General features: G+C 45.7%; 1 protein-coding gene across 1 annotated transcript in view; it reads left to right on the top strand.

Moving 5' to 3' along the window:
- The window catches only part of INSYN1 (inhibitory synaptic factor 1), a 130,787-nt gene extending 112,028 nt beyond the window's left edge, over positions 1-18,759 (top strand). The window contains exon 3 of the mRNA XM_079953473.1: positions 16,554-18,759. Coding sequence (XP_079809599.1) covers positions 16,554-17,222 — 669 coding nt within the window. The 3' untranslated portion in view covers positions 17,223-18,759. The remainder of the gene's footprint in view (positions 1-16,553) is intronic.
- The last annotated feature ends 2,800 nt before the right edge of the window (positions 18,760-21,559 follow it).

Genomic DNA, 21,559 nt, shown 5'->3' with positions numbered 1-21,559 from the left:
GAACCTGGGCTGGTTAGACTGCAGCCTCCCACCATCCCTTACCACTGGCCATAGTGACTGGGGCTGATGGGAGTTGCAGTCCAAAATAGATGGAGGGTGCCATGTTAGGGGAGGCTGATTTGGGATTCTCATTTGAGCTGAGGCCTTTGTCCAAGCAACTTCTGTTGCTCCTGGGAGTCTGCACTGCGACCTGACCCAGGTCCTGCCCTGTGTGGCCCTTCCTTGGTGGCTTGGAAGCTTGCATAGCTTGTGCTGGACTCTCATGGCGGCGCAGTCTCTGCTAGACTTCATTCAGAGCCTTGAGGGCTCTCCCAGATTTGCCAGAACAGGGCAAAACCGATCTTCCCCATCTGTCTCTAGGAAACTATCTGGGCTCCTTCTAATCACATTGCTTATTAAAGTACAGGAAATTAAATCCTCACCAGCCTTTTTTACACATAGCGATTTGTCTTGCAGCAGCACAGGCAGGTCAGACCGGGTCCTCCTGTGCAGAATGCAGTATAAATTGGGAATGAAATAGCACTGCCTCTTCCAGAGATTTAACAACCTAAACAGGCAGAGTATGTATCTAGCAAGGCGAAAGGAGGAACAGAGAATATGTCTTGCACTTATCTGTGCTCCGGCCCGTTGCAAAACTGATGAAATAGACTTGATTACTCGTATTCCTACCATGACATTGAACTGCCTTCTGAGGGAGGGGGGGCAGAATCTAATTCCTTAAATCAGTGATGGGGGACTTGTGCACCCTCCCTGCCAAGCAGTCATTGGATTCCAATCCCAACTTGGAATCTCAATCTGAAACCACACTAGTGCAAGGCTGGGGAAACTGTGGCCCTCCACATGTTGTTGGACTACAACTGCCATCATCTTTGATCATTGGCCACATTGGCTGGGGCTTATGGGAGCTGGAGTCGAACAATACCTAGTGGGTCACAGGTTCCCCAGCCCTGCACTCGTTCTTAGATCACAACATAGGACCAGGCTGCATTCACAAAGCCATTCATTCCATTTCCCCAATGTTAATTCCCTCCCACCCCCTATTATATTTAAGTTTTCACATGATGTAAAAGCTGCTTCCAGAAATACAGCAGACTCTAGAACGAGTTTAGCACTTGTTTCTGTTTTATTTGCTTCCAGCAAAAAGCCTGTTCGCAAATCCACGTTGTTACTAAGTTGCTGATACAGGTGCTCTCGCACAAAATGGTATCATGAATTAGAAGGTATGTCATGGACCACGGACCATGATGACTGGGGCTGATGGGACATGCAATTCAAAACATCAGGAGGGCACAAGGTTAAAGATAGCTGCACCATAACAAGTATAGTAGCCAATGGGGTGTCCTCAAGATGTTATTGGACTCCATCTCCCATCAGCCCCAACCAGCATCCTCCAAGACCCTACAAGACCCATCATTCCTGTCCATTGCCCATGCTGGTTGCGGCTGATGAGGGTTGGATGCCAGCAACATCTAGAAGGCAACAAGTTGGCTACCCCAATACAGCACTTTGATCCAATCCAGCAGCACCGTTGTGGCCTCCAGCACCATGGACAGTTCCCCAGCCGTTTCCCAATCTAAACAAAGATCCAGCTTCCCCCTTTTCGCTTGAGTAGAAGCCAAGCACACTCATGCCTTATTATAGCCTGTGTGCCTGAGAAGGAGATGCCTGAATCAGTAAGAGGCACTGAGTGCTCCAAAAAGGGGGGATGTATGCCAACAAAATAGGGCCTGCATGAAAGAACTCATCATCCGAAGCCATCCTGGATGAGCTTTTCTTTTGCACCTCCCACCACACACCCCTTCAGGATTACTCATCTCTCGTGCCTAACCCTGCCAAGCCCACACTGTGGTAGAAAAGCAAGGAAGCTGACTAAGGTATCTGCCGAGTTGCAGCCAGGGCTTAAATATGGGAGGGAAGCATGGATTTATAAGAGGGCAGGACTCAGAACTAACAGAACTATACCAGGTCCATCTGAAGTCCATCTAGCCCAGCATCCTATTTCCAACAAGAGTCAGCCATTGTGATGGCCTAGGACTCAGGCTCGGAACCAGAGGAGTCTCAGTCTGCACCAGATCCTTTGCCTCAGGCATCATTTGAACCAAGTCTGGGGCCTGATCCTGAAGAGTCCCAGTCTGCACAGGTTCCCCTGCAACAAACACCATCACTTACAGCTGCTCCACTACCGGTTTGGTCAGGGGAGGCAGAGGCAGCCCCTGGGTCTAGTAACCCACCGATGTCTCCCTAGCTGCAGAGACTGAGGTCTGAGAGAAGGAGAGACCTGAGGAGGAGTGCTCGCCTTTGGGCGAAACAGGGAGGTGAGTGGCAGGGGGATCAGGACCAGCCGTTACCCCAACAAAGATAAAAGACTGTTGGACCCCGCCCCAGGTTGCGGGAGCAACATTGCTGTATTCTAGCTCCTGCCTGAGATCCTGTACCTGTATTTGCCTGGTTTCCTGCCTCATGTCCTGCCTTGGCCCTGTTGGACTGACTCCTAGCAGAACCTCTGGATTCTGGTCCGGTCCTGGACCGCATTTCACGGGTTACCCCCAGGCCCAGCACAGCCATATCCCTCCAGCAAGTTGCCAAGCAAGGCATAGTGACTACATAAAGAGGAAGGGCTATGGCTCAGGTGTAAAACACAGGTTTAGCATGCAAAGGGTCCCAGGTTCAATCCCCAACATCACCTACCTAAATCCCTGTAGAGCTGCTGCCAGTCAGTGTCAACAATGCTAATTTAGATGGGTCAATGATCTGGCTCAGTGTAAGGCAGCTTCTTGTATTCATTCCTCCTCTGTTTGCCTTCTCTCCAAAGCAGTTGACAAGGAGAGATACACTGCAAATATCCATTGATACAGTATTTATTTGTTTGTTTTACATTTATTTGGTTTCTCAAAACAAAATAAAAGAAAAAAAATTCCTTCCAGTAGCACCTTAAAGACCAACTAGGTTAGTTCTAGGTATGAGCTTTCGTGTGCATGCACACTTCTTCAGATACCTGAAGTATCTGAAGAAGTGTGCATGCACACGAAAGCTCATACCTAGAACTAACTTAGTTGGTCTTTAAGGTGCTACTGGAAGGAATTTTTTTTCTTTTATTTTGTTTTGACTATGGCAGACCAACACGGCTACCTATCTGTAATTGTTTTCTCAAATTACAGTTTTACAATCACATATCCAGCATACAACATAAAGACAAGATTCCCTAAAATCTTCTGGACTTCCCCCCTCCCCTTTGTGGGTCCTATTATTAATCATTTCCCCCTGCATCTTTTATAATAATCCCAATCTTTTACATCTCCATCTTATCCAAAATTCACCATTAAACTACAAGTGTTATTCCAATCCTACCAACAATTTTAACTGTTTACAATGGTTCTTAAGATAAATTATCATTTTCCCCCATTCTTTATTAAAATTTTGGTCTTCCTGATTTCGGATTCTTCTGGTCATTTTTGCCATTTCAGCAAAATGATACAGTCTTTAAACCAGGGATGAGGGACCTTTGGCCCTCCAGATGTTGCTGGACTCCAACTCCCTTTAGCCAAGCCTGCATAGTCAATAGTCAGGGATGATGGGGATTGGAATTCAGTAATATCTGGAGGACCACAAGTTTCCCATCCCTGATCAAAACAAACAAGCTGGCAATGAAACAGATACTTCAGTTTAATACTCAATAAAGTAATTTAATCTTAACTACTTATGCTTGTTTCCCCATTTCATGGAAGGGTGGGCTATCCAGATGTTGCTAGGTGACAACTCCCACCATCCCTGATCATTGGTCATAGTGTCTGGGGCTGATGGGAGTTGGAGTCCAGATACATCTAGAGAGCCACAGATCCAGAACTTAGATCCATAGTTCAAGCAGTTCCCAAAAAGCCTATAGTATAACCAGTGCTAAGGGACTCGGGTGGTGCTGTGGGTTAAACTACAGAGCCTAGGACTTGCCGATCAGAAGGTAGGCGGTTCGAATCCCCGTGACGGGGTGAGCTCCCGTTGCTTGATCTCAGCTCCTGCCAACTTAGCACTTTGAAAGCACATGAAAGTGCAAGTGGATAAATAGGTACCACTCCAGCGGGAAGGTAAACGGTACTGTATTTTTGGTTTTTATGGAAGCCGCCCAGAGTGGCTGGGAAGGCCCAGCCAGATGGGCGGGATATAAATAATAAATTATTATTATTATTATTATTATTCCGTGCGCTGCTCTGGTTTGCCAGAAGTGGCTTAATCATGCTGGCCACATGACCTGGAAGCTGTACGCCGGCTCCCTCAGCCAATAAAGTGAGATGAGCGCCACAACCCCAGAGTTGGTCACAACTGGACCTAATGGTCAGGGGTCCCTTTACCTTTATAACCAGTTCTATTTTTCTAGAAAAAAAGAGGTGCTGGAACTCACCATGAACACCTGCCTCCTTCTCTTAGAACAGCAAAGGCACTTACCTGAGAGGTCCTGGAACAGAGTTTCCAGCTGTAAAAAAGCCCTGAGTACAACCACTAGAATAGTACAGTATTGTAGAGCAGCCTAACTGGCATAAAAGATGGGCAGCACAAAGCAATGGGGGAACTAGAATGCTTTGTCTATGGAGAAAAATTAGATAGAAGAATAAATTGAGTTGTTTTTCCTTCGAAAGGTCATGGTAAGATTGAGAAAGATGACATTATGGCAAAAGGTTTGTTAGCAAGCAGTTACAAAGAACCTAGGAAATGAGAAGCGTATAATTAAATGATAATGGAAAAGAGACCTGGGTGCTAATTGATCAGAACAAAACAAAAAAAATGGAATATGGTGTGATATTCAGTAAAGAGATCAACTCTAAATTTGTCAATAAAACCTGTATACATTGTTACTACAATGGTATTTATTAACACCTGCTCAGCTGAATAAGATCTATTCAGATATGAGGTTCAGGTGCTATGAATGGGCATCTGGTTCATATATGGTTGGATTGCCAAAAACCTATTTATGTATGTATGTATGTATGTATGTATGTATTTACTTACTTACTTACTTACTTACTTACTTACTTACTTACTTACTGCTCTATACCCAGTGGTCTCAGGGCAGTTCACAGAACAAAATCAAAACATATAAATATAATTATAATATATAAATATTACTCCTGGGGACAAAGCCTAGATATAATGGTGGAAATCACAGGGTGCAAATTAGGATTAAGGGTGTGCTCACTTTAACTGTAGACCACAGTGAAGTTCTCCCCTGGTGTATTTCACAGCTCTTGCCCAGCTTCAGAACAGTTGGAAGGAGTCTAAGTTGTTGTAATATGGTGAATTTACATCTTGGGGGGGGTGCATTGAATTCTCATTGCAAAGATGCTAGAAAGTGTGCTTTATCATTCATGTTTTAAAACTGTGTACTATCATTTAAGGAAGAGTTTACCTTAGTCCATCCTTCACCAAATTGGTGTCCAGCTTCCATCAGTTGGAACTGATGAGAGACCTAGTCCAAAACATGGTGGATTTACAAGGCTGGCAAAGGCAAATCATTTGTTGTGCACTTTACGAAGGTTGGAGAACCAAAGTACTTCACCACTTCGGACAGACGAAAGGGTCACAGATGTGAAGTAAGGCTGTATGATGAAACCGAGTCTTCCTCTGCAATGATATGGTAAAGTGTATTCTAAATCACAATCGAACTATACCCATTAATACAAAAATAAGAGGCTACACTGAACATAAGTACATATTGCTATCATTAATTGAAGCTTCTTATTAATTGTGTGGTGTCTCTGATGATACAGAAGCATTCATTTAATGGCAGCAATATCCAGTAACTTCTATAACATACAAGGCTGTCCAATAGAATGGTCTTGAATATATTACCCATTTCTATGAGTTATTGACAATTTCTCCCCTAAGGAGATGGCTTCATTAGTCTCAGATTCACTGCTGTCTGTGTACACACCAAGCAGCATTGATGGGGCAGGGATGTCTTCACACCTTGGCTGGAGATGAATTAGGAACACCTTAAGGGCTCTGATCAGCATGAAGCTGGCTTGAGGAAGAACACATCCAACAGTAGCATTTTATGGCAAAGTTATGTGTGGGGTGCATATGCATTTTGGAGAACATCATGTAAACACAGATTAAAAGTCCAGCCTTGGAAAAGCAGTGGAGTGCCCAGTAAATGGGAGTTTGAACACAGCTGAAATCCCATGCTAATTCTGTTTAATTGGATTGGGGGTGGAGATTTCAAATGGACTAAAATCCCGAATATGAAACGTATTAATGACAGAAAGACTGATAGGCAGACATATAAATGGAGCGGGAAGCCACTAGTCGTCACTGTATGGGAATAGCTAATGAAGAAGCTGGAACTGGCAGAAATGGGCAAACTTAATGTAACTGGTACACAGGAGAAAGGGCAGCTTTCAAAAGAATATGTACATTGAGAGAAGCACGTGTGCTTTATAAATGACTAGAATGAACATTATGGACATATAAGACCTGAAAAGAGAGTATTCTTGTAAAATGAAGAACTAAGAGAGAGCTTACATGTCAAAGAAGTACACCGATTGAAGATACAATAAGATAATTAATGGTGCTGTTACCAGGAACGGGGAGCTAGTATATTTGCTTTCTGTCATAAAAGTAGATCTAAGAGGGACTCAGTGAAATGTACAGGCAGTTGATTTAACAAGACACTTTTAAGTTACTGTCACTGCATTTCATATTGTGCAAGCACAGAGACACACATGCACACACACCTGTGACGCTCAGTGGCATCTTATGAAGGCCAATAGGATAATTGACTTTTCAAAGAGGATTAGTCAGATCCATGGAGGACAAGCAATCACCCTTGGATGGTTATTAGTGTGCCGGGGTGTTCAGAAGATTCAGCCTCATGCCAAACAAGTCCCTAAATCTCCCACGATTGCAAACTAGAAGTGATGGCTGAGGGATAGCTAATTGCCTTGTAGTTTCCTAGTCACTTTCTCCTTGAGCGTCTGAACTGCCTGGTGCAGGAGAGCAATGCTACAACTACACGGATGAACTTCAGACTCGCTCTCCTTGAGTGCAGTGTCAGCACTGACCAGTGATGGATGGGCATAATGAAAACATAATGCATAATGATTACAAGAGGGAGCAAATAGACAGGGCTGGAATACTTGTGTGACCTTTCATGGGACATACATAGGACGTTGCCTCGTGCTGAGTCATATCCTTGGGCCATTTAGTTCAGTATTGTCTACAACAAGATGTTCTGGGACTACAACTCCCATCATCCCTAGCTAACAGGACCAGTGGTCAGGGATGATGGGAGTTGTAGTCCCAAAACATCTGGAGGGCAGAGTTTGCCTATGCCTGGTCTACAGTGACGGCCAGCAGCTCTCCAGGGTTTCGGATGGGGTCTCTCTCATGTCTACCTGGGCTTTAAACCTGAGACTTTCAACATGCAAAGCAGATTCTCTACCACTAAGCTGTGGATCTTCAAGATAGCTATCACACTGACTATATCCAATGGTACCCATGCGTTTACTGGTGGCACAGTCTGTCATGTGCAGCCTGGTGTCCTGTTGGATCAGAAGAAAGGTCCATCTGGTTGATAGCCTCATCATCTATAAATGTCTCTAAACCTCTTTCAAGTCATCTAAGTAACTGATGACTCCCCCAACCCACCCACAATTTGCATTGTGTTTCATCTGCATTGTGCTTCATGATTGTTGGTGGTAGTGTTCTCAAATGTTCAATATTTCCTAGGCATACTTGAAGATGGTGGGGATTGAACTGGGAACTTGTGCATGCAAGGAAGTTGGTCTGTTGCTAAGCTATGACCCTTTCCCCTAGTGCTGGTGCCCTGGCTGGCATAGTTAATGCCATCCCATAGGGAGGGGCGGGGGAAAGGGCAAACAAAACTTGCAACAGGAAGGTTGGTGTTCATGGCAAGCAACACAAAACCGCCATTCAGTGAATTTATTTACGTATCAGTGTACACTGTGCTGCACATAATCAAATTAAGAATTCTTCCGCAAAGGGTGCACAATCTACAATAATGAATGTGAACAAGACAATAACGCTTCATGGTTTAAAATGCACAACTCGCATGCCATTACGTCAGGTATACTAAAACTGCCACACCCAACCGGAACCAGAGTGAATCACAGTGTAGGGTCAATAGGCATTGCTCAGCTGAGTCGTGATCAAGACTTCTTGCACCTCTGAGCGGTGGCTCCCATAAATACCTGAGAGGGAACAAACGTAAGCTCAGAACATAGGCTGAAGTCTCTCAGGTGTTTCCCTTCTCTCTCACGACAGCCCTCTCCTCCAGGAAGCTTTCAACCTCCACCTTGTCAGAGCTTTGCGTGCTAACTCTTCAAATGAGGCCTATAATGTGCTCTGACTGGGAACGTTATTTGATTTAAATTCCCCCTGATTGCCTGTTCAATTAATTGCATAACCATACCCTCTGCATAAGAGCAAGCGGGGGGGGGGGGAACCCTGCATAAATTTCATCTACTGCGCTCCTCTTTTTCATCTTGTAAGCAATACACACTTTTTAAAAGCAAAAATCAAAGAAATGAACTATTGGGAGCCAGTCACTGTCTGTTGAAATGTCCTGATGCATTTTTTCTCCCGTTGTCTCAAAATGTATCAAGTGCTTTCATGAATAGCTAAGTTTAGTCTTTGCCAGCCTGGTGCCCTCTGTTACCACAGCACCCCAATCTCCAAGCAGCACAAGATTCTAGGGGTTCCAGCCACTTCTTCAGGGTTTGGTTTCCTTGGAATGAGGGACAGTGGAGACTTGGTGTCTTTAGGATACAGTGGTACCTCGGGTTACAGATGCTTCAGGTTACAAACACTTCAGGTTATAGACTCTCCCTAACCCAGAAATAGTACCTCAGGTTAAGAACTTTGCTTCAGGATGAGAACAGAAATCGCACATGAGAGGTGCGGCAGCAGCGGGAGGCCCCATTAGCTAAAGTGGTACCTCAGGTTAAGAACGGTTTCAGGTTAAGAACGGACCTCCAGAACGAATTAAGTTCTTAACCCGAGGTACCACTGTATATGGTTTATTTACACATATATACAACCTGAGCCTAGGGACATGGGTGGCGCTGTGGGTTAAACCACGGAGCCTAGGACTTGCTGATCAGAAGGTCAGTGGTTCGAATCCCCATGACGGGGTGAGCTCCCGTTGCTCGGTCCCTGATCCTGCCAACCTAGCAGTTCGAAAACACGTCAAAGTGCAAGTAGATAAATAGGTACCGCTCCAGCGGGAAGGTAAACGGCGTTTCCGTGCGCTGCTCTGGTTCGCCATGAGCGGCTTAGTCATGCTGGCCACATGACCCGGAAGCTGTACGCCAGCTCCCTCGGCCAATAAAGCGAGATGAGCGCAGCAACCCCAGAGTCGGTCATGAATGGACATAATGGTCAGGGGTCCCTTTACAACCTGAGCCTAAGATGGAGGGGCTCACAACATTAACACTCCAGATGATCTTTGGCTCTGAGCAGAAATAAAGCATGACTCTGTCTCTCTAGCTTATGCCTGCAGCCTCCCCTCTCACATACACAACTGCATGTCTCTTGTCTCCTGACTACCAGCCAGGTGAGGGAGAGGGCCTGCCCTTTTGTCTTTCATTTCTGAAAGACATTAACTCACAAACTTGCCTGACCAGTTCAACAAAGGGATCCTCCATTGGATTTTTAACCCTGCTGGATTCGGGATCCCAGGGATTAGAAGGGACTCAGGCATCATACTGACTGACACCCTCCCCCAAAAAACCTCACAACCCCTCCATAGTTTTGGACTACAATTCCCATCAGCCCCCCCCTGGCTGTGATGGCTGGGGCAGATGATAGCCACTTGTCCAAAACACATTTTTATTATTGTTATTGATTTATTTACTGTGCAGTATTTATAGCCTGTTCTTCGTTGAATGTTTTCAGTCGCAGAGCAGGTTACAGAGTAATGCAAATAAACAGAGTAAAACAAGAGAGAGAAAAAAACAAGAGAGCAAATCTGCCGTAAGGGAAAGAAGCAAATCCACAATAGCAAAAATTAATATTTCAAGTTTAACCGAATGCCTGGGGGGAACCAAATGAGACATTCAAACAGGTCTTTCCCCACATATGGCAGCCCACTGCCTCCCTCTATGTCTCTAACCCAAAGAGGGCCTTTCTCCATGCCAGCAGATTCTCACGCCTTGGCTTTTGGGTAACTTAACTCCTTTCCCCTTACTCTCCAACCAATCCAGGCTCTCAACCCAAGTAGAGTGGCAAGATCATTGCCCACAAACATAGTCCAACCCCCTGGAATGCAGGAATCTCTCACCGCTCGTCCACAGCAGCAACAGAGCAAAAAGCATACTGGAAAGATAAAGAGAGTGCCAATGAGCCGCAACCAGTGTTTCTTCCCCTTCCCAGTCCTGAGGAAGCTCATGGGCGCTAAGATCCATTAGGCTGTTAGGCAGAGACCTGCAGATAGATTTGCTGGGCGCTCCCTTCCCTCTTCTCCTTTGCCAGCTGGCACAAACAGCTTTCTGGGTCCTCCAGGTCCATATGGGGTTGTATTCAGCTAACTTTTGCTCAGAGCAGACCCACTGAATTGGACCCAAGTTACTCATGTGCATTAATCTCAATGGGTCTACAACCCAGATGAGACACCAGGTTGACAAAAGCTGACCAAGTGCTTAACCATTGCATTCATCCGTTGCATTTTCCAGAGCATGTCAGACTTGCCCCTCTGCTATTTCATGGCAATCCCCATTGGGGCAGTTGCCAACCTGTGGGCTTTGCTGCAATGTGAAAAGCACTGAACATGACTCTCGGACTGCATGCATGCTCACGATCTTCTTTTGGGGGGGGGGATGTGAGGATGCTCAAAAAGGAATTACTCACAGTCAAATGGCATTTGCTCAGGGTATACTTGAGACAATTGTTAAAAGCCCTATTCCTCTCCCAGAAGCAATCAGCTCTGCTTGGCTTGGCAGATAAGCATCCCCATCTACTGGGCATTTGAAGGAATGCAACTAGAAGCCACCCCAAGGACTACTGACTTGTGGTGGCCATGGTGGTGGTTTGCATAAGTGTAATGTTTATGGTGGGGTGAGGAAGGGAAGGGAAATGGCAGTTGCTTTACTGATGCTCCAAGAGTCGTTTGCATGCTTGGTAGGAAATCCAGTTGATGTTCTCCATGATATACGCCTGCGTTTCCCAGCCGGGCATCAGCCAGATGTTTTGGATTACAACTGCCTTAGAGCTAGCGGAAGTTGTAGTCCAAAATATCTGGAGGGCACCAAGTTGGGGAAGGCTGCCATATACCATGGAGAACATTGATTACGTTGACCAGCACTGAGAAATGCTGGTTTATGGAACTTTGCAGCCTAAGCGGTATTTTAATTGTATGGCCTTCGTTAGGTTGCGAGTTTTGAGGCAGGAACTTTTTTCTTTCAACTGGTTATTATCAATGTCTGGTTCTGTGGTAATTAAATGGCAGTAACAGCAGTATTTTATGAGCTCCAACAAGGAGCGCAGTGGTGTGCTTAGTTTCTGTCCTGAAAGTCTCTAGGAGAAATTGATAACAACAAAAAAAAGGTAAAGGACCCCTGACAGTTAAGTCCAGTTGCGAACAACTCTGGGTTGTGGCGCTCATCTTGCTTTACTGGCTGAGGGAGCTGACGTTTGTCCGCAGACAGTTTTTCCAGGTCATGTGGCCAGCATGACTAAGCCGCTTCTGGCTAAACCAGAGCAGCGCACAGAAACGCCGTTTACCTTCCCGCCAGAGCGGTACCTATTTATCTACTTGCACTTTGATGTGCTTTCGAACTGCTAAGCTGGCAGGAGCTGAGATCAAGCAACGGGAGCTCACCCCGTCACGGGGATTCGAACCGCCGACCTTCTGATCGGAAAGTCCTAGGCTCTGTAGTTTAACCCACAGCACCACCTGAGTCCCTTAGCACTGGTTATACTATAGGCTTTTTGGGAACTGCTTGAACTATGGATCTAAGTTCTGGATCTGTGGCTCTCTAGATGTATCTGGACTCCAACTCCCATCAGCCCCAGACACTATGACCAATGATAAGGGATGGTGGGAGTTGTCACCTAGCAACATCTGGATGGCCCACCCTTCCATGAAATGGGGAAACAAGCGCAAGAGGCTCAGTGGTTTAGACCACAGCGCCACCCGCGTCTCATGTAACTTGATAACAAGCAACTGATAAATCATCATCATCATCATCACACCAACCCTGTGAGGTAGATTAAGCTGAAGAGTTGTAGACTATCCCAAGAGCTTCATGGCGTAATTGAGACATTACCCAGGTTCCATTGGGCCGCTGTCAGCAATCTAAGCCCATAACAGCTACAGATGGGAGAGTAAAGGAGGGGAATCACGTGATGCCTGAATCACATGGAGCTATTTCTTCAATGGGTGCATCCTGCACAGTCGGTAGAGCATGAGACTCAAATTTTCAGGGTCGTGGGTTTGGGCCACATGTTGGGCCAAAAAAAGATTACTGCATTTCATCGAGGGGATGGAGGACTCCCCTATGAAGAAAAGTTGCAGCATTTGGGACTTTTTAGTGCAGAGAAAAGGCAAGTATGAGGCAACATGATAGAGGTTTATACAATTATGCATGGCATGGAGAAAGTTGATGGAGAAGTTTCTTCTCCTGCTTTCATGACACTGGAATTCAGGGACATCCAAGGAGCTGAATGTTGGAAGATTGAGGACGGAACAACGAAAGTACGTCACACAGTGCATAGATAAACTATGGAACTCGCTCCTGCAGGACTGTGGCTTGAAGATTGGTCAAATTCGTGGAGGAAAGGGCTATTGATGGGCACTGACCCATGTCGCTGGCATTGTAATATCATGCTAGCTTGAAATACAACACTAAGGGCCAGTCTATACCTCGGCTTAATATGGATCGCTCATCCTTGTAGCATTCTCCTCCAAATACTGTCTCCTCCTCCCTAAATCTTGAGGTTCTCTATGCTTTGAAAAATCCTAATAAGACAGCTACATCAATTGCATAAGGAATCTCCATAATTAGGGATTCCCTGGAGTCAGAAGATCCCTTCCTCTTGTGCGTGGGTGGAGCTGTTTTGGCTACATAAGTAACAACACTCACTGCCTGAGCATTGTAAATAGCAGGAATGGTACAACACCCATGTTGGAGGCGTGATAATATCACACTGGTATAGAATACAAAAAAAAAAAAACCCCACCAAGTTACGCCTGCTTGTAACACTACAGATCTATGCAATTAGAAGCATCTCAAAGAATTGCATGTGGGATATTAATTCCCCAGAGTAGGTGGTGCCTGATAACACACACAGGGACCAAGCATGTAAAAAATAAATCGTTGGAAAACACAAACCCACATTGAGGAAAGTACTGGTAGGTACAAGCAATAAGATATTTCATCATTCTCAGAGTGTGGGTAGATGTACATAAAATCAAGAGCCAGCATGAGTTGTCTCACTGTATGTAGGAATACAGAAAGATGCCTTTATACAGAGTCAGACCATCCATCTTGTAGGGACGCGGGTAGTGCTGAGGTCTGAACCACTGAGCCTCTTGTGCTTGCCGATCAGAAGGTTGGTGGTTCAAATCCCTGCAACAGGGTGAGCTCCCTTGCTGTGTCCCAGCTTCTGCCAACCTAGCAGTTCAAAAGCATGCCAGTGCAAGTAGATAAATAGGTACCACTGAGGAGGGAAGGTAAACAGCATTTCCATGCGCTTTGGTTTCCATCACAGTGTTCCGTTGTGCCAGAAGTGGTTTAGTCATGTTGGCCACATGGCCAGGAAGCTATCTGTGGACAATTGAGACAGGTTAGAGATTCTGCTGGTTTACTGCCCACCTTACTGCAGTAGCATAGCATGGGGGGGGCAGGCACAGGGCTCCAAAATTTCAACACTCGATGCTGCCTCAACACAGCTGTGCCCTTCCATCGCTGGACTCCATTGAAAATAGCTTATCCATACAAACCAGAAAGTGACCTCTCCAGACAATGGAATGATTCTTCTTTTCTTATTTCTGTGGCTGAGATCACCTGGGTGATATTACACATGCTGAACACACATGTGTACTCCATCCATTTCCCTCCCTACCCCACTCTGCCCGGCCCCGGGGCCTGACAACCCATGCTACACCACTGCCTTGCTGCCCTGCCCACGGGGCTGTCCCAACATACCATCTGCCCAACTCATGTTAGGAGTGAAGGCAGCAAAGAAGGCATACTTTGCCACCTCCATTGCATCCTCATTGTGGTGTCCAGCAGAGCTCTTCTGGTTAGTGTAGGGTTTTAAAGTCTGGCCAAAAGGAGGTGACAGAATGGAATGCTCTTCCCAAAGAGGCTCACCTGGCACCGTCATTACAGATCTTCAGCTGCCTGGCAAAAAATAATAATAATCCTCCTCTCCCAGGCCTTTGGCTAATTAAATAATTTACGGCCTTTTATAGTGTGGTGGGTATTGTTTTTTTTATTTGTTTTGATTTTTTGTGTTTTTATATTGTAAACCATCCTGTGATCCTGGGATGGTGGGCAGTATAGAAATTTAATAACTAAACCATGGGTAGGCAAACTAAGACCCAGGGGCCAGATGCGGCCCAATCGCCTTCTCAATCTGGCCCGCGGACAGTCCAGGAATCAGCATGTTTTTGCATGAGTAGAATGTGTACTTTTATTTAAAATGCATCTCTGGGTTATTTGTGGGGCATAGGAATTGGTTCATTTTTCTCTCTCCAAAATATAGTCTGCCCCCCCCCCCAAGGTCTGAGGGACAGTGGACCGGCCCCCTGCTGAAAAAGTTTGCTGACCCCTGAACTAAACCATAATAAGCTCAGCCTTTCCTCTTCAGTTGCCAGACATACCTTCCACTGCTAAAGGTTATCCCTTCCTGCTTTCAGCTCTCCCTCTCTCTCCCATGCTTCTGATGAACTGTTTGTCTTTTCAGGTTGACTGAAAATGCTATTTGTACTATTATACCTTTTTTATTTTAAAAAAGTCACAGCACCTTTTCTTTTTAAAAAACAACAACAAAACAAACCTCCAGTTGTTTGTCTCTTGTCTGCCCTAGGGAGAGAAAAGAAAGGAGCAGAACAGCAGCAGAACTCATGCTTTGCATGCAAAATCATCAAGATTCTATCCCTGGCTTCCCTAAGGGGGGCTGGGAGACAGCGCCATCTCAAACCCTGAAGATCTACCTCTGCTCCTTGCGAATAACATTGAGTTAGATGGGCAAATGGTCTAACTTATGAGCAGGGCTCTTCCCGATGTCACAGAAACCCTGGTCCCACCTGCACTATGCATTTAAAGAAGTATCATCCCACTTAAAATAGTTGGGCCATCCCCCAAGGCAACTTGGGAAGTATAGCCTGTTAAGAGGATACTGGGAGTTGTTATCACACACACACACACACACACCGTTCCCATCCCAGAGCTACAATTCCCAGAATTCCCTGGGAAGAGGCATTGATTGTTAAACCACTCCGGGTATTGTAGACCTGCAGTTCCCATGGAGCTATTTAAGGAAGCAGTGGCAGTTTAAAGTGGTATGAAACTGCTTAAAATATATAGTGCAGATGGACTCCCAGTTAATCAGCGCTTTGCATGGCCTCTTCTGTCTCAGACTGTTCCAGTGAAAAAGGTGGGGTTATAAATACAACTTTATGTTACGATGCTATGTAAATACTTTTGGGAATCAATCAGTCAATGGAATTATGAGAATGGATTCCAAACATCATTCTTACAAATACTGTAATAGGTTAAGAGAGTGCTTTTTTCCTAAAAAGGTGTTTAGGGGTATACTCATTTTCCTACTCATATTGAAATACTGCCCCTCAATGAGGCCAAACATAGATTCACAAAATGTTTAGAGGATGTGTACCCCTGCATCCCCCCAGAAAGAAAGCACTGGGTTAAGATCTGGTGAAGTACAACAATAACCTTGTAAAGTATACAGTTTTGGGTTTTCCCCCCTACCCCTTTTATTTTCCCTTCTACACGGGTTCTGTTTTTCTTTTTCTCTCTTTTATTTACGTCTCACCATGTTTAGTGCAGGGACATGGGTGGCGCTGTGGGTTAAACCACAGAGCCTAGGACTTGCCGATCAGAAGGTTAGCGATTCAAATCCCCGCAACAGGGTGAGCTCCCGTTGCTCAGTCCCTGCTCCTGCCAATCTAGCAGTTTGAAAGCACATCAAAGTGCAAGTAGATAAATAGGTACCGCTCCGGTGGGAAGGTAAACGGCATTTCCGTGTGCTGCTCTGGTTCGCCAGAAGCGGCTTAGTCATGCTGGCCACATGACCCGGAAGCTGTATGCCAGCTCCCTCGGCCAATCAAGCGAGATGAGCACTGCAACCCCAGAGTTGTCCACGACTGGACCTAATGGTCAGGGGTCCCTTTACCTTTACCTTTGTTTAGTGCCCCTATAGCTGTGTCAATTTTGATCTTTCAATAAAGATGTTAACAAAAATAAAAAATAATAATCAGTCAATGGAATTAAGGCCTCGAAATGCTGAAGAAGCTGGCGGGAGTGACCCAATCTGCTGGCAGCCACTCCCTAACCCCTCTCCCTCTCTTTCTCCCCAAGGTGGTGAGCCAGATTGACAAGCTGACTTCGGACTTTGAGTTTGAGCTGGAGCCGGACGACTGGACCACAGCCACCGTGAGCAGCACATCCAGCAGCGAGAAGGGAGGTGGGATGTTTGACCTCGGGCACCTCGATTTCATGACCTCAGATATCCTCTCCGACAGCTGGGAGTTCTGCTCCTTCCTGGAAGCCTCCACCCCGTCCGATTCAGGCGATGGCTCAGAGCAGCACCCAGGGCGCCAGCCTGACTACCGGCTGATGAATGGCGGGGTGCTGACCCCCAATGGACCCCGGGTGGAGACCCCAGACTCTTCCAGCGAGGAGGCCTTCAGCTCTGCCCTGAGCCACAAAGCCCAGCACCAGAGGACACCTGGGACACGGGAACGAGTGCGGTTCAGTGACAAAGTCCTCTATCACGCCCTGTGTTGCGACGACGACGAGGAAGCAGACAATGTCCCACCTCCCGAGGACCCTCCCGAGGAGCTGAGCGAGACAACACTCAAGGCGGCACCCGCCGTCAAGGCAACACTGCGGCGGTCGCCTCATCTGAGTAGCGCTCAGCAGCGGAAGCTGACGCGGAACAGCAGCACCCAAACGGTGTCGGACAAAAGCACTCAAACGGTGCTGCCCTATGTCTCGGGGAAACAGAAAGCGAAAAGCAAGAACTGAGCCCCAGCTGGGCAGGGTTTTGGGGAGAGGGGAAAGCTGCAGATATATATATAAATCTCTCTATATATTTAAGTCAATAAATGATAATGATATGATTACAAAAAAAAAAATGGTGGCAGGATATCATCGTGAACTACCTAACCATTAATGTTGAGACTCAGGGATTATTTTGAAAAAAAAAAGATCTGTTTTATTTATTGAATGGCTTCCCTTTTTTGCAGCTCAGTAAATGTGTGGTGCTTATACACAAATATCAAACACACACACACACACAAACCTCTTTTTAGGATGCAGGTGTTTTTTAGCTTTCTTGAAAGAGCTCCAAAAATATACCCCAGAAGATCAGCCAAGTTTCTCTGAACAGAGTGATTGGCAAGCACTCTCTCCCAAAAGATCTTGGGAAACAAGTCTGATCTCAAGAGACTGGAGAAAGCTGGTGATGGGCAAGTAATATGGAAGGAATTTAGGCTCTTTGTTTTTATACAATGTGATGCCAAGACAAGCTGATGACTCTGTTGCTTTGACCTGCCTTGTGAATCCTCCAGCATCTGTTGATATTAAGGCTGCATACAAGCTGTACATTGAAGGCACATGGCTTTCTGCTAAGGCTCTTGGGAACTGCAGTTTACCCCTCACATAGCTCAACAAACTACAGTTCCCAGGATGATTTGGGGGAAGCTATTGATATAGATATTCAACAAAGTTTTACTCAGAGTAGAACCACTGAAATTAGGTCTACTCTGAGCAAAGTGCAGTTGCATACCATCTGTGCTTTTAATGTATGGCATGTGCACATCCTAAGACTCTCTCAGCTTACAGGTTTGCAAGTTTCTTCATAAATGCTAAAGGAAGCCCTCTCAGACTCCACCGCCCACATTTTGGCTAGCTTGCTCCACTATCATCTTGGAAAGCCAGGAAGATAATGAGAAGGTGCATGCGATTTGTTCTTCTTTTTCATATTCCTCTCCCCATCCATTCCACCAAAGGGCTTGGCTTTCCTCTGCATTTTTAATTTTTTATCAACTTTTCGAATTTTACGCTTCAATTTGAACATCTTCTGTTATACCATATATTCATTAAATTCCCTCCCTCCCCTTCCAAGGTTCATTTAACTTATCCACCATTCCTGCATATTTTGCTATATCCATCCGATTCTATTTCCCTATCTTACGTTACTTCACTATATATCATTCTGCAGAATTTAACTTTAATGCTGCCAACATTTCCAACTATACACATTTGTTTTCAAAATATTCAACAAAAAATTTCCACTCCTCTTTAAATAGCTTTCCTTTCCCCACCTCCATTGCACATTTTATCTTCACACCAAGCCTGTGAGGTAGTTGAAGCTGAGGGGTTGCAACTGGTCCAAGGTCGCCCTGTGACCTTCACACTATTTTGCTGCAACATGCTCTGGGCAGGGCTGCCCTTGAAGACAACTCAGACACTTCAGCTTGTCCAAAATGCAGTGGCGAGATTATTGGCTGTTGGCCAAGGTTTCATTTAAAGTTTGTACAGTGGTACCTCAGGATGCAAACAGGATCCATTCCAGAATCCCATTCGCATCCTGAAGTGAACACAAGCCGCGACTGTGCGTCTGCGCATGTGCAGGTCACGAGTCACCACCACCGCGCATGCACGTGATGTCATTTTGACCGTCTGCGCATGCGCGAGCAGCGAAACCCGGAAGTAACGCGTTCTGTTACTTCCGGGTTGCCGCGGAGCCCAACCCAAAAGCACTCAACCTGATGCGTATTCAACCCGAGGTATGCCTGCACAGTGGTGCCCCGCAAGACGAACACCTCGCAAGACGGAAAACCCGCTAGACGAAAGGGTTTTCCATTTTGGAGGCGCTTCGCAAAACAAATTTCCCTATGGGCTTGCTTCGCAAGACGAAAATGTCTTGTGAGTTCCTGCGGGTTTTTTTCCATCCCCCCCCCTTTTCCTAAGCCCTAAGCCGCTTATCAGCTGATCCACTGATAAGCCGCTTATCAGCTGATCCGCTAAAAGCCGCTAATAGGGCTAATCCGCTAAGCTGTCAATGGGCTTGCTTCGCAAGACGAAAAAACCGCTATACGAAGAGCCTCACGGAACGGATTAATTCCGTCTTGCGAGGCACTACTATATAACCCATTAAAAAAATGTTTGCCAATTCAATGTGCTTGCGTTAGCTTTTAAAGCCATAAACAACTTAAAGTCAGTGTGGTGCAGTAGTTAGAGTGTTGGACCAGGACCCAGGAGACTAAAACCCGGGATCCCCAGTCAGCCATGAAGCTCACTGGGTGACTCTTGGACCAGTCCTTGCCTCGCAACCTAACCTACCTCACAGGGTTGTTGCAGGGGGGAAAATGAGGAGGGGAGAACCCCGTACACCCAGTGCTTTTTTTCTGGGGGGATGCAAGAGTACGCACACCCCTAAACATTTTGTGAATCTTTGTACTTTTGTCCATTTACTGTATTTATTTTCCCCGATTTGAACCATAAAATGGTGGTTTTCTTGAGTCAAAATGAGAGTACCCTTAAACATTATTTATTTATTTATTTATTTATTTATTTTAGAAAAAAAGCACTGTGTACATCACCTTGAGCTCCTTGGAGAAAAAGCTGGGATATCAATGTAATAAATGAAAACTGCCTCGTTCCCTGCAGAGCTTCTCATGTGTAAAGATCAGTAGGTGGACCTCTGCTGGTGATTCCACTTCCCTCTGAAGTGCAGGGAATAGAGGCTTTTTTCTGAGGCATCCCCCAGATTGTGAAAATCCCTCCCCTCGGAGACACACCTACAGTCTTTGTCATACGGCTTTCATCATGTGCCAAAGGTGCAAATCTTTACCCTGGCCTTTGACACCTGATAGATGCTGATATAGGTATAGATGAATGTAAATTGAGAAGTTAATGTGCATAAGAAGCTGATATTGTAGACATTGCCCATTCCCAGGGCCAGCTCAAAATGTTTTGTCAGGAGACAGAAAATGCAACCCCACGTGCTGCTGCCTCCTTGTCCTCAGCCCACCCTCCTCCTCCTCCTCCACTACATGCTCACCACCCAACCACCCAGGGTGGCAGGGTAGGAGGCCAGACAAGAGCTGGCAGCAGTGGGTACACAGCAGTGGGCATGCAGCAGAGGAGGAGAAGGAGGAGGCAGTGAGCAGCATGCTTCTTGAAGGCCAGATGTGCCCCCTGCATCCCAGCTGTCTTGAACCTGCTGCCCTCAGGCAACTGCCTCACCTTGCCTCATTGGTGGGCCAACCCTGCCCACATTTCATTGAGAATGTGCACATTTCCTGGTCAATATACGTCATCTCCAAAAGGCTTTGGGAATGCACATAACTCAACTTCCTTCTGTACGTTCTCCTGAGATGCACATTCCCCAAGACACAATGTCTGGAGAATGTACAAAATGCAGTCGAACTCAGGTCTCTCCCGTCATCCTAGCCTGAGTCTAATGATTCCATTGTGCTGATTCTATCTGCCCATCCACTAGGCACTGCACTTAGAAGGCTAGTGTACCTGTCCAGAGTCCCTCTTCCAGCCCAGGCACTCACCCCATGCAGATCATACCTTTGCATTCGTGTCAGTCCTGTTATGGGATCATTGGTAAGGTTCCTCCCTGGGTGAAGGGCTGACCTCTCCTCCATCACATGGCTTAATGCACACTATGACCATTTTTTGGACAGCACTGAACAATAATCTCAGCATGGGCTGGAGCTTTCAGAAGAACAGTCATGGTCCCTAAAAGGTCAACTGATGGTGATTATGCTGCATTAAGAAAGGATCAGCCTCATAGAGTGCAGAATCGACGAGCGTCACATCACCCCCATGGCATAAAACCAATTATTGTAAGAAGCAAAGCCTTCGTTCCACTAATAAGCATTGAGCACTTTCCATCCCTTGTCCCAAGAGAAAGAATGGACCATTGTATTTCTTGCAGTGGTTTGTTGTTTCGTCTCAAAAAGAAAATAAACACACAAAAATCTTCAGCCGTCCAATTGGGGACCAGCTTGCTTATTAAAGTGCATTTTCCTTCTATTTTTAATCCACAAACTGATTTTATTTTTTAAGAGTGGCTTCAATGTTTTTTGCTATCCCTAACAAATTGGGGAGAAGGTGAGAGAGAGAGGAAACAGGACCATTAAAAACAAGAGAGTGGGGAAACACGTGAGACAACTTCGCTTTTTAAAAAAATGAAATAAAATCAAAATACAGCAATGTTTCTTGGCAGGCTTTGGTATGCAGTTATAGATTTGAGGCTGTGGGGTGTGATTCTGGGCTGTTAAACTAATTTTAAAGCACTGGAAGTTTAGACAGACTGCTGCATCTCTCTTAATGCTAGAATT

This window comes from Podarcis cretensis (assembly GCF_951804945.1).
Source record: "Podarcis cretensis genome assembly, chromosome: 14".
NCBI lineage: Eukaryota > Metazoa > Chordata > Lepidosauria > Squamata > Lacertidae > Podarcis > Podarcis cretensis.
Note: the sequence above shows the minus strand (reverse complement) of the source record. Positions and strands in the feature narration are given on the sequence as shown.